Source organism: Halichoeres trimaculatus, unplaced genomic scaffold, assembly GCF_033239565.1.
Source record: "Halichoeres trimaculatus isolate MK-OKI-2021-1 unplaced genomic scaffold, fHalTri1.1 fHalTri1_scaffold_1, whole genome shotgun sequence".
Classification (NCBI taxonomy): domain Eukaryota; kingdom Metazoa; phylum Chordata; class Actinopteri; order Labriformes; family Labridae; genus Halichoeres; species Halichoeres trimaculatus.
The window spans coordinates 5030130-5043937 of NW_027437179.1; the positions used below are offsets into that span (position 1 = coordinate 5030130).

A 13808-nucleotide genomic window follows, 5' to 3' on the forward strand; every position below is an offset into this window, starting at 1 on the left:
TGATTAGTATTAATTATTTTCATTGACATGTATTTTTTCTAAAAGAGAGTCCATTTCATTTTCATTGTATTTTTTGTCTCTTTCTTGTTTGTTAAATTTATTATATTTTTTAATTTATTTTATTTAAAAGATCCTGACCTTTTAATTACAGTTAAATACTCTTAAGAAATTAAAGTTTCTTGCTTTTGATATGGTGTACTCACTTTATTATCCCATTTATCATAATTACATCAATGAAAAAATCGAAAAAAAAAAAAAAATCAAAATAATATTGACAATAATATCGTTTATCGGCAATAATATTTTGGAAAATTATCGTCTAGCAAAATTTGTTATCGTGATAGGCCTAGATAAGTGTTTAATGATGATCTAAAGCTGTTTGAGAAGGATGGAAGGCTCCAGTTAACAGGGTCTCATGGTTTGCACAGGTAGCTGAGTTATCCACATTATCCTCCTCTCTCCTCCACAAGTAATCGATTAGTCTTTGATCGATTACTCTGTAGCTTGCCTTCAGGGAGGTGAGAGCTGAGCTGTTGCTTATTTATCTTTAACCCCTCAGATGGCTAAAAACTACAGTGGCCACACTCTGCTAATTCATCACACTCTCAAACAGATGGTTAAACTTAATGTCTGTTTGTCTGAGCTCTAACTGTTCATTACTCTGGACGTCTGAGCTGTAGTTAGCTGAGTCAGTGTGTTTCTGAAACAGACGTTATCAGAGCCAGCAGCTTTTATATTCATCTGCTCAAAGTCAGATCCAAACGGTTCAAAGAGAATTAATACTTCACATGGTGTCAGGTTCAGTTAAGCTTTGTTTCTTTAGCAAAGATGAATCCTGTTTCAGGATGGAGCTGAAAAAAAAGCACAGAGTGAGACCTCCTGTCTCACCTGCAGGATCACGCTGTCCGGCTGGCTGAAGTTTGGCGAGCTGGTCCTGGCGTTCCCGCTCCCTGGAGTTGAAGGCCACAAGCCGAGTAACTTCCTGCCACACGTCAGGATGCTGTGGACACACACACACACACACTCTAATCAGTCAACACACATGCCTAATCAGCAGGAAATAAGCTGCTGATGTGGAAGAAATGACATCACAAAGGCTTTTTATCTGAGTGAAGAAGGAAGAGACTGTGAGCTTACACGGACAACAAGAAAGAAGATTAACGTAGCAGCAAGATTTGGCTAGCTTAGCTTAGCAGCAGCACACTTACAGTAAAATAAAGTCCCAGTAATTTGATTTTCAATGTATGCATTTGGGACAACTTTAGATACACATTATCTGCAGAAGAGTAATCACAGAACAGTTCATTTTTATTTGAAGGTAAAATTAAAAATGTGAAATCCTGATGTCCATCAAGATAATCGAGGTTGCCTTGTCAGTGTACCCCACAGCTGTGACTTCCTGTCTCAGAGGGTCATGTGACTCACTGTCTGAAGTTGAAGAGCGGCATGGTGACCCAGCCCAGAGCCTCGATGCTGCGCCGCTGCTTCCCTTTCTCCTCCGCTCCTCCAGGGGGCGGCAGAGAGCTGGCATACAGCGTCACCGTCAGCTGGGACTCCCGGGGCAGCTTGTTAATCGGCACGGGGAAACACACTCTGCACACACGGGGTAAAGAGAGGTGAGCTGACGTGTATCACAGTGTGATGATGTCACAGACTGACAGGTGAGCAGTTGGATGTTCATACCTCTGGTCCCACATCACCAGGTGGAACAGGTATTTGCTGACTGACTGTTTGCTGGTGTGCTGCGGCGCGCAGAGCTCGGCCCCTCCATGAGTCAGAGAGCAGGACAGGAAGAAACCCTCGTAACTGACCAATCAGAGAGCAGCAAAAATTAAAAGAGACATTAAAAAGAAAGTCAACATCCTGACTCTTATTTTAAACATCATGTGAGATAAAAATGATTTAAGTGAAACCATGTGAGGAGATGAAACAAAGACCACATCACAGACACTTTAATCTGATTTATAACCGCTCAAAGTTTGTTAAGTTAGAGTCACATGTTTTTATTTACTGCTAAGTATCAAAGACTCTGAGACAGTGGGAAGAAAAAGAAGAATAACCAGTATCAGTTTGTGCGACAGATATGTACTCATACAGGGAGTAACTTTACTCTGAAATTAAAAATTAAACATTAATGATCAAACTAATATGTACAAGCATTTAACTAGTAGCTTAGCATGGACGGGTCTAAAAGAAGGGGTAGGATTAAATAAGTTTAACTTCTTCCTACTCCTTTTCGAGCATGTAGATATGTAACACATGCAGGTTGTTACTGCAGTCTTCGTTTTTCTTTTAAGTTTAGTATGCATGTGTTTGTTTATGGTGACGACCTATTACCTAAATTCATTCATTCATTCATTCATTCAGAAGGAGCATTAAATAAAGCAGATCCAGATCCTGTTTTCAACTCTGGTCTAATTTTTTCTATTTCTGATTAAAGGGCACAAGTACAAAAGTGTAATTTTGATAAAAATATTACCTAAATTTGGATTGTTTGTTTACATTTGTCATTTAAAAAAAACAACACTCCAGTTGGTAAAAGTGCTTTGCAGGCCTAGCCTCATTCACACATGAGCTTAACTGTTAAAAATTTTCCAAATTTTCAGGACGAGCTACAACAACAGAATTTCTCACCCAGGCTTCATTTTATTTTCCTCTCATTCTTGGTTCTGTGAATTCCTCATAGTATCAACATACAGATCATCACACAGTCAGGCTCTGCTTCGCCTGCTGTCTTGGTCGTCTTGTAAACATCACTGGGTGGGCTTTAACATATTCCTCGTCTGTAACACTCTGAGGTGTGATGGTGTGAAGCTTGATCTCACACCTGAAATATCCAAAGAGGCAGAACGTGGGAGAATGGTAAAATCTGTGGTGTTGTTCTTTGTGGAGCTCCTGCAGAGTTTAAACGCTTCTTATGCTTCTGTTACAACATTATTCATTGTGAAATCATACACAAACATGGCACAGCTGTGAACTGAGGTGGGATGATGGTGGGGCTTTGTTACAGCGCTGTCGCAATATGGCAATTTGGGAAGCTGACCGCTGCTCGTGATGAAACATTTTAACTACAATTTTTTGAAAATTTCAGAGCTGAGAGTCCTATAATTAAAGGGACAGTTCAGTGTTTTTGAAGTGGGGTTGTATGAGCTCTATGTGATCACTAAGGACATTAGATACAGTAGAAAGTTGTCTCCTCTCTCTCAGTAAGACACAAACTGTAATCGCTGGTGACGAGGAAATAGGCGCTAACAGGGAAATACCGTACCAAATTCAAAGGCTATTTTCTCTGAGGAAACATCCGTGGACACTGGACATCAAGATACTGAGTGTTACTGCTGCCACGACTGTTGTTGTTGTTGCTGTTACAGGACACTCCAGAATTTAGAAGAGCAGGGAAATCTGTGTGATGAGTTATACAGACGGCTTGAGAGTCAGCAGTGTCCTCAGACAAATCCTGAAGAGTGTCTGTAACCAAGTTCCACTCGTGACAGCAGTAACATTCAGCATCCGTGGGCATTGAGTCACAGCTCAGACATTTACACCACTGAGTATTTCCGACTCCAGTGTCCCTGGATGTTTCCACTGTATTCCTTTCAGTCGCCATCTGTAGCAGCTCATCTTCTGTGTAGCTACTTCGGTTCATACAGGTATCATTTTGGTTCCAAAGTGAATGGAACTTCATCGACGCTGTCATAGTCACTTATTTTGAATTTCCTACGCTGCCTCACAATCCTTAGAGTACAAACAAAAGAATTACGATACTTGATCAAACTTACACGAGGCTACAACCGGCCCCTGAAGCATAGCTTGTTTACATTTCCTACGGCTGGAAGGAGGAGGGGTTAATATTTCCGAAGACTTAATGCACTTAAAAATATTTTATGTAGCGTACTCTCAAACTGTGGTATTACTTTTTGGTTTTAGTTCTTGTAGGCAGAGAAAATAGCCTTTGAATTTGGTACGGTCTCTCCCTGTTAGCGTCTATTTCCTCGTCACCATGGATTACAGTTTGTGTCTTACTGAGGGAGAGGAGACAACTTTCTACTGTATCTAATGTGGGAATGAAGTTTGGTGTGACTTACTGAGACGTGGCTGCATCAGGACACAACAAAGAGATTACTCCAACTATTCTGCTTCTTTCTTATTCCATTGTATCTTATTCTGTATTTCCTTATTCATTTCTTTTACTATTCAAATACACTCCCTCCACTATGTATAAGCAAAACTTTAACGACAGAGTTTCCCTCTGGATAACAAAAGTATTTCTGATTCTGAAGTTAAAGAGATGTTAAAAAGGAGTAATCAAGGTAAAAAAATTTCCCTGAATCCTTTCTTGACAGGACAGGTTTTCTTATTTATAAAAACTGGAAATTACTAAATATATAAATAAATAAATGAAATAAAAAATCAAAAGTGCCAGCCTTTTTTAACACATGGATGCTGACTGTAAGCAGTGGCGCACTTCAGTCCCTTGTGGACAGAAAGAGTATTACAACAACACACACAAAATACACTAACACTGTTATCAAAAGTGTGTCAGTAAAAATAGAGAACAACCAAAAAATGTGACTTCAAGTTCCAAAAAAATAATTTTGGACCAAGAATTCATGACTTCTATTTGCAGCAGGCTGAAAAAGGAAAAGTCTGCTTTTCCCCTCACTTATCTCTGTAACAACTAAAACCTTTTGATAATCGTTGTCAGTTTGAAGCAGAAATTTAAACACTTCTGCAACAAAATTTAGAAATCATGGAGTATATTATTCAATGTACTTTGCTAAATACCATCACTACCCACAAACACACACAGATGGTGTTTGAGTGTGTGATGCTGACAGCCAGGTGCCAGGCCTGCTCTCAGGGGTCAAAGGTCAGCTCTGGTTCCCAGGCAGTCAGCCCTTTGTTCCAGCGGAGAGAGTGCATATATCTGTGTGTGTGTGTGTGTGTGTGTGTGTGTGTGTGTGTGTGTGTGTGTGTGTGTGTGTGTGTGTGTGTGTGTGTGTGTGTGTGTGTGTGTGTGTGTGTGTGTGTGAGAGAGAGTGGGGGAGGGGCAGCAGCTCTGGTCTGAGCTGCTTTTGTTTCTGAGTGTGAGATCAGCTGAATCATCACTCTGTTTGTTCTCACTGTCTCTGTGATACCCTGAGCAGCCTGTAGGGGGCGCCAGCAGCCAGACCCACTGACAGCTGATGAGTTATGAGGCTGTGAAAGTGTTAGTGTGTGTGTGTGTGTAGTCGTATACCTGGCAGCCCAGGTGATGGGGATGCGGTGAGCGGCGTATACGTTGAAGGAGAGCACGTTGCTGACGAGACCTGCCTCCTGAACTGGCGCCGTGCAGCTCTGACTCTGTGGCGTAGTGTGGAAGTTGGCGTTGAAGGTGCTGCAGTACAGCTCCACCAGATCCAAGATGGCTGCAGTCAACTTCTCCACCACTTTCTCTGTGGAAGCAGGTCGTCAGGTGAATGTGGCTCATATCAGGTCTGAGTTTTACTTAAATACCACGCTGTCACTGGATCCTGGCTGTGACAAGTGTTTTCTTACCTCTGTTTTCTCTGATGGCGAGTACTGAAGCATCCTGGGAAAAAAGAGAAAAAAGAGACATTAGTTATAAAAACAAATCTGAGCGATGATCCCTCTGTCTTATCGTGATGATCTCTACGTGACGTGGTCTGCAGTGTAAGCTTCATCCACCTTGAGGACTTTGGGCTGCAGACGACAGGGGCATGCCGGGAGCTGGCTGAGGGCGGAGGTCACGTCAGGGGTTTCTACAGCTGCTAACGAGCTGCAGAGCGCCTTCACTGATTGGACGAGACGCTCCACGTGCAGTGGCAGCTCCACCTGCAGAAAAAAGACGGGAGAGGAAATGTTCTTACTTTTTCTATTCACATTATACCTGTTTTCACTTTTTTCTTTTTCTCTTCATTTTTAGGGCTGATTATTTGCACAGGTTGTAGATGTCAGGGATTATCTGTGTGTGTACAGTTGGGTGTGTGTGTGTGTGTTACCTCTGACAGCAGGAAGGACTCTGCTTCATTGTGAAAAGTATCGAGCAGCAGAGTCAGGGCTTCCCTGATTGAAAAAAATGAAACAAAACAGACACAGGCGTGAGTTTGATCCCTCCGTGATCATCTCTGAGCTGATTTTTTCCAGATGGACTCAATGAACAAAGACAAATATTATTATTTGGAGCTGCTGTAGTCAGACTTTGGGCTCCTTACCTGGTGACGGTCTGTTTGATGGGTCGCTCCTGCAGCAGGATGCTGTGGTTCATGGTGGACATCGTGTCATCGTCTTCTTTCTGTTTATATCAGGTGAGAAAGGACAGATAAAATAATCTTCATCATAGACGTTTTAAAACTTTTTTGCACAGTCACTTGTTACAGATCCAGTTCAGAAGACCAGGTCGCAGTCTTATTCACGGGTGTTTAGAGTCTGCACAGCCTGCCTGTGTCACATTAAACCATTACACTGCAAAAACTGAACTCTGAGCAAGTCTTGATGTCTTATTTTTAGTAATACAATTCTCTAGTTAGACTTATTATGAGCTACACTCATCTGAAAAAATACGAAATATTTAGTTTACAATTGGGAAATTATTTTCATATCAAGAAACAAAACCAGAAAATTATGTTTTTTTTATACTCTACAAACAATTCAGACATTGTTTTTATCCTTCAATTTCTTGAAACGACTTTTTTCTGGATTTGTCAGGTGAATTTGGCTCAAATTAAGTCTAATAATACCATTTTTTACAGGGAATCCTCCATAAACACCTGATTATCCTTCACTTTTTGCAGTGCACACTCCTGATAATTTCCCCGTCTCATCCTGCTGAGCTGCTGCTCTTTAACCCAAATGGTTGAACCTTTCACCGGTCGACTCCAGACTTTTTCCTGGCAGCGTCTTGGTAATGAGTCTGTGTTTAGTCTGGGGTGTGGATGTGTGAACACAGCAGGTAAAGGTCTGGATCATGAACCTGCTGGGTGCTGATGTTCCATTGAGCAGAGTATTTCTGTTTTACACATTTGCTCCTCTGGTTTGTCAGTTTGATGGGGTTTTTTTTATCCTGGAATCATCCTGATACATGCTGTGGCGATACTAAAACAAAAACAGTCACTTCCACTGAACTCTCCTCCTCCTCCTACTGCACGCTCTGCCAAGCCAACAGCGAGCTTTGAGCAGTGAGAGCACATCTGACAAAGATAGCCTCACTATGTGTGAGTGAAAAAGGTGAAGTCCTGGAAATATCAGGACATAGATGATGGAGAAACTATTAGGAGCGGATGTGTGAAGACGCGCTTTTAACAACTTTCAGCAGGAAACAAACTGTTTGTTTCAGGTGTTTTTGCATCATTTTTTGATATAATATCTGTTCCTATTTTGAATTATCAGAAAACCTGTTTTTTTAACCACAAACTCACAAAAGTTTGGATGCTTCATAGATGTAGTTATAAACAGATTTTCATAGCTCGTGAATTATTTAAGCCTTATCTCATGAAAAATAAAGAGTAAAAACTTCATTTCCACCGTATGAAAGTCTGATTTCCACTTTCTGTCAGTCAATGATTAAAGTTTATCACTCTTAATGACTGATCAATAGTAATATTCACATGTCTGTGTCTTGTGAAAAGCTGAGACTAAAACAGGGTTTTTACTTCAGTAACAGGTTGTGTTTTTTTTTTTTAATGTAAAAAAAAAGCATCTTATTGCTGCAACCTTTTTACCTGCTTTTGATAATGGGGACCTTTTACACATACATGCCTCTGCACAGTGTCTCAATATGGTGGATACTGCTTAACACGCCTCCTTGAGGTTCATTGTGAGTTGTGCTCTTAGGTTGGATGGTCTGCTTTGGCGACCCAGAGGCTCACACATTGGTAGACTTTTATCTATAAGGCAGTTCTTGGCTGCTTCCTGACTATTTGTGTGTTTTTATCATGCTGAAAAATACTGGACGGTTCTCTCTGCGCTCTCAGGATCTCATTACGCTCTCTGTCGCAAACACTCGGACTGGAGTTGGTAAGGGCCTTTGGGTGCTCTGCAGCCTCGGCTTAGAACCAACTTCAGAATGACTTAAAGCCATAGACTGTAAAAAAACATGGATGAAGTGCCGCGGACGTGCAATGTGAGACACGATTTTGAAGCCAATCCATGGCTGCGGCCATCGTAGAAACGCAGCCTTCCGGTGGAGCCAGGGTCCGGTTCAGAGGCGGATTCTGGGCAGAGTCTGGGAGGGCTGAATTGTGGTTGGGCAATGAAGCCATGCCCATTCGAGCTCGATGCTACGGCTAAGCTACGCTGAAGGCTAAGAGAAGCTAACGTAAGCTAACTGGCCACTGACCGGCAATCCCCTTCATCTCCAGACCTCTGGACCTCCGCACCCTTCGATCTCACTTTTTGAGGTAAGTTGAGCCAAAACTTTAGAAAAAGTTGTGAGAAACTGTCATTATGTATGTCAATAAACAATTTTATTATTTAAACCTGCAAGTTATTTCTTTATGTAAAAGTATAGTAAAAAATGATGACAGTTATTAGATGTTATCCTGACCATATACTTATCCTGAAGCTCAAGGAGCTGGTGTCTTTGAATGATTTTAAAATAAAAGACATGGAGGCTGGTTCTATGAGATGTCAGTGTTTTAGCTCAGTAGTTTTCTAGAACGTGATTTTAATCTATAATCTTTTGTTTTATTGACTGTACTTTTTCTCTTTTTGTGCTTCCCGTCTGTAACTTTGTGTTTTTGGTAGTGATGGGCACAGAATTTGGTACTTTTATAGGTACTGACCGAATTCTGTCAAAAGTATCAGGTACTTATTCATGAAAAACCAAAAGGTACCATGTTTAGGTACCTAAATGCATCCATGTGACTATGAGAGAGTGGAAGAGCTGGTGTTTTTAATGCTGGACATGAACACAGCATTGCACGGTTATATACTGAAGAATAAAAATGTTAAACTGAAAAAAAAAAATCTTAAATAAAGTGATTTTTTTTCACCACATAAAAGTACTGAAAATTGATAACGTTGAATAACGATACCAATTGCCAGGTACCAGGCATCAGTACCGTATAGTTTCAAATGTGAAAGGTACCCACCCCCAGATTTTGGTTAGGTCTCCTTTGAAAAAAAGGTTTTTAATCTCAGTGGGACCGACCTGGTTAAATAAAGGTTAAATAAATCAATGAATAAACAAACCCCTGCAGAGCCTCTGATCTGTGACTGCAGCTCAGAGTAGAGGGATGGTCAGCTTCAAACACAACAGAGGGTTTATGTAGTGTGTGTGTGTGTGTGTGTGTGTGTGTGTACACACCGTGCGGGCCAGCTCTGTATCGATGGCTGATCTCTTGGTGAGGAACAGTCGGACGTCCCAGTCAAACTTGAGACACTGCTGGACGAACTCCAGACCAGCCAGAGTCTGAGAGCTGACAGACAGACAGACAGACAGACAGACAGACGGACAGACAGACAGACAGACAGACAGGAAGACAGGAGGTTAGGGAGGGAAAGAGAGACGTAGTTACTGAACGGTCACAATTTTCAAACAATGATTACAACTTTTCCTCTTTTTTGTTCACTGATGGTTTTTAATAAATGAAGGGGAATACGTTCTTTAAACTGATGTGACTTAAGCTGTTTACGTTTGTTTACAGACAGACAGAGAAAAATGACCATGAGAGACAGACAGAGAGAGATAAACACGTGGAGAGGAAACTTTAAGGAGTCAAACAGACAGAGAAAGAACAGAGGCAGACAGGAGTACTCCGAGTGAGACATGGAGAGAGAAACACAGAGCAACAGACAGAAAACACAGAGACACAGAGACACAGAGACACAGAGAGAAAGACAGGTGGAGGGCCAAAGAGGAGGAGAAAGAGACAGAAATGAAGACAGACAGAGAAAGAGACAGATGTAAAACAGTTTTTCAGTTATTGTTTGAGCGCAGGAAGTTCAGCTGACCTCAGCTTATCAGCCTGAAACACACTTCCACTGACAGGACACACACACACACACACACACACACACACACACACACACACACACACACACTCTCTGCAGCTGTGCCACCTCGTTCTGCGGCACTAATGTTTCTGTCTGAACCCCCTGAGAGCTGCTGTACAGTAGAGTGTGTGTGTTGTGGTCTGTCTGCTGTGTGTGTGTTGTGGTTGGTATATTAGTGTTGCTGGTTTAGCAGCAGCCACAGCTCAGCAGCACTCTGTTATTACGAGTCTGGAGCAGCGACCACAGATGGACAAACACACACACACACGCACTGGTGCAGACTCTCATATACACTCACTCACTCACACACACACACACACACACACACACACACACGCTTGTGCAGTAATAAAACTGTGTGAAACGTCTTGATTCTGCAGAGAGGAGGGAAAAGCCTCTGAGTGGTTTTTTATTTCTTTAAAGCATCAAAAACTTTCTGGAAACACAAACCACAAACCACAGAAAGGGGGCACTGCATCCTGACTTCTTCTGCTACCGCTAGCCTCACATGCTAACAATTTAGCATCCTTTCTTACACTGTTCAGCTCTGTTAAAAAGCTCTGCTGTCAGGTTTTTGTGCTTTTGTGTTAACTCTGCAGTTATTGTGTTGAAGCAGAGCGCCCTGCTGCAGCTCCTGATGGGTAAACCAGCTCTGTGGTGTCAGACCTCCATTAGGGACTCTGAGGGATCCAGGTTCTTACTTGTTGAGGAACTCGTCGTGTCCGCAGACCTTCAGCAGGTAGTGATCCACATCCAGGTGATCCAGATCATCCTGGGCGTAACACAGAGTCTGATAGATGAGCAGGTCCACCGTGGACGAACCTGAAACACACGCAGAGGGTTTTAACAGCAGGCTTTATAAACACAGGCTCACTTTATTCTGGGCTGAGATACACTTTCATTAAACGAGTGATTCTCTAATTAGGGGAACATTTCCTGTCCATGAGGTATACTTAGCAATTTTACTTACTATTAATTTAAAGGAATGGCTAATTTTACAGTGGGTCATTTGGTGATATTTCACTTTCATTTAATACAGAAAGTTGACAGGTTCCATCATTTATTTAGCTAAAAATGCAAATCAAGTTGGAATTAGCAGTTTTTGTGCTGTCTGATTTCTCAAATGTCAAGTTTGCTCTTCAATTTAACACTAGAATACATGTTTGTGTTCATTACTTTCAGTATTATTTGTTTAAAATTAGAGCCCGAACGATGAAAGCATGTCACCGATTAATCAACATTGGCCAAAATGTAGCCGATTGTAAAAATTTTTGCTTCGCTGGGATTCTGTTGCTCCTGCTCCTGTGTGTTAATATAAGGCTACTACACAGCGTCTCACTTCATAATGCCATGCAGGATCAACCTGGGCTTTAATAAATTCACAAGTTATTGTCTTCTTTGAAATAATTTTTGAAAATGTTTCAATGTATTTTATTGCAATTGTATGTAATGCATGTTTTGAAAGCAGCTACATTGTTACTTAAAATCTAGTTTAGTCCCATGCATTAAATGGAAGATGGAACTTTTCAATAGCTAGTCATAATTTGTGTTCATATACAGTATTTATCCTGTGTATATCAATGAATTTATTATATATATCAGCTGATATATCAGATATCGGCTTCTTTTTGCCCCCAGTACCAGTATCGGCCCCAAAAATCCCATATCGGTCGGGCTCTATTTAAAATAATCATTGAAACATGACAAAGGTGTTTTAAAACTATCTGAATAATTTATTTAGATAAAATAATTCACTTTGTGTGTGCCCAAGAAATCTATGTCAACTTTGTTACCCATTGAAAAAAACCTATAAATCAGCAATGGTTTTCTCTAAAGTCACATGACTTTAATCAGCTGAGGTCCTTTTTGGTGGGAACCTTGAAGAAAGTGTGTCATGTTTCAGCTCCTCCTCATCAATATTTCATCAGAACGATTGTCTGTACATGGGGCGCATTAACTGTTCATCAACTGTGTTACCAACATTATCTGCTGTTCTTACTATAGATGTTATAAAGACCAACTGTGAAGAAAAGGAGCAGAAATATGAGCTGATGGAGGTCAGGTGGTGCCATGTTCAAGGTCTACAGCTAGCACAGGGGACAAAAAATGGAGGAAATGTCGACTGTGTTAGCATCACTGAATGTAGAGTTGTAGAGACAGGTTTCTCTCTTCTTGTCCTGTGTGTTACTGTGATTTTTGTGCCATAATTCTTTTATACTTTGTCTAAACTGTGATATAAATGATGAGGGACATTTCGAGGGAGCTTAGTCTAAAATGTTATGTTGAATTACTCTAAATTCATCATAATATGGATTTATGTTGAAAAAATAGTCACAACTTTTGTCCACAACAGGGTTGACAAAATGATGCTCCATTTTTCTATTACTTAAATATTTAAGAATTCATTAGAGCTTAAGCTTGATTATTAATGAATTAAGTACATTCTAGGTATATACTTAGTAAACAAATAGAATATAAAGCAATAACATTTTTTTTTCTCTTTTTTGTATTCCTGAAATGTTCTCCTGATTATAGAATCGCTCAAACACACAGCGTCTTTCAGCGTCACTGCTACAGTCACACCCTCACAGTGTCTCACCGTCACAGGTAAAGGTGAGCGGCTCTCTGAAGTGCTCGCTGATGACCGTGACCTTCACGCTGACCCCCAGGCCCTGATGCAGCTCCTCAGCACCGACAGACGGCGACCACACGAAGCCGGCGTTCTTTGAGCGGTCGCTGTGCGGGTACGCCGAGCGCAGACTGGAGAGGAAGAGAAAGAGCGTTTAGAGACTCAGGCACAGCTGTGAGGTCAAAGGTCAGCAGGAGTTGGGGTCTCAACAGGATTACTATAAACTCAGATGATGTTTCTGAGCTGGCATACACACCTGTCCAGTTTCTATACATAATTTTCAGGTGCTGGGTCAAATATTTGATCAGAGGAGCTGTGTACAGACAGACGTCTGCATAAAGAGACCAAATCAAAGTAACCTGAAAGCCAGCGTCAGCAGGAAGCAGACAGGAACCATAAAGAGGAGAACAGAGAGAAGGTTTCCATCTGTCACTGCAGCTCGGCCGTACATTTAAAAAAGTCTTGCTACTGTAAAAGAACTGCTTCACAAAAAAAAATATTCTAACATGGCAAATTTATTTTTTCAAGGTTTTTTCTTTGTTTAAGATGAAATTATAACTGTTAGGAGAAAAAACTCAAAACTTCAGTCCAAGAAACAGACCGATATCAAAACGCTATTCTTAAAATATCTGACTTTTCTTTTTATTGTTACTTCAAAATGGAAGAGGAGCGTTGCATGTTCATTTTTGTTTCTTTTCTAAAGACTGCTGACCAGTTTATAGAGATTTAAGCTCTTTCCTTATGTTAAAGAGGAGGTATTTTGTTTTTTTTCCCACTGGTACCCTCACGGTAGCTTTACATGATTTACAGCTCAAAACAAAATCCTGTTTTTCCCTCTCTGGTGTTTTAGAAAAGCCTAATTTCAGCCACTTCCTGAAACACTTCATTTTAGCTGCTGCCTCTTTAAGGCTCCCCACTCCACAAAACCCCTTCACTCTGATTGGTCAGCCCTCTGTCAGGGCAATGCTATGTGCAAAACTTTGGGTCATAAACCAGTTAGGATGTCTTTACATGATGACCTCGTCATTTCAGCAAGTCTCGTGAATATCTTATAAAGATCTCATGACATTTTTAAAAAGAAGCATCGCTTGCTGCTTCGAATATGATGAACTGTTCGCAGCATTCCCTGATGGACAACTGGGTTCAACGAGTCTCAGTTTCACTGTAGTCACACTGAAAACCA

The 13808-nt window shown here is 41.0% G+C and overlaps 1 protein-coding gene across 1 annotated transcript in view; it reads right to left on the bottom strand.

Moving 5' to 3' along the window:
* The window catches only part of pik3c2b (phosphatidylinositol-4-phosphate 3-kinase, catalytic subunit type 2 beta), a 56963-nt gene that overhangs the window by 18615 nt on the left and 24540 nt on the right, over nucleotides 1–13808 (bottom strand). The window contains exons 4-14 of the mRNA XM_074667397.1: nucleotides 12596–12756; nucleotides 10698–10818; nucleotides 9308–9419; nucleotides 6216–6295; nucleotides 6003–6066; nucleotides 5689–5835; nucleotides 5539–5572; nucleotides 5240–5435; nucleotides 1684–1806; nucleotides 1426–1593; nucleotides 889–1000 (exon numbers count right to left, since the gene is read on the bottom strand). Coding sequence (XP_074523498.1) covers nucleotides 889–1000; nucleotides 1426–1593; nucleotides 1684–1806; nucleotides 5240–5435; nucleotides 5539–5572; nucleotides 5689–5835; nucleotides 6003–6066; nucleotides 6216–6295; nucleotides 9308–9419; nucleotides 10698–10818; nucleotides 12596–12756 — 1318 coding nt within the window. The remainder of the gene's footprint in view (nucleotides 1–888; nucleotides 1001–1425; nucleotides 1594–1683; nucleotides 1807–5239; nucleotides 5436–5538; nucleotides 5573–5688; nucleotides 5836–6002; nucleotides 6067–6215; nucleotides 6296–9307; nucleotides 9420–10697; nucleotides 10819–12595; nucleotides 12757–13808) is intronic.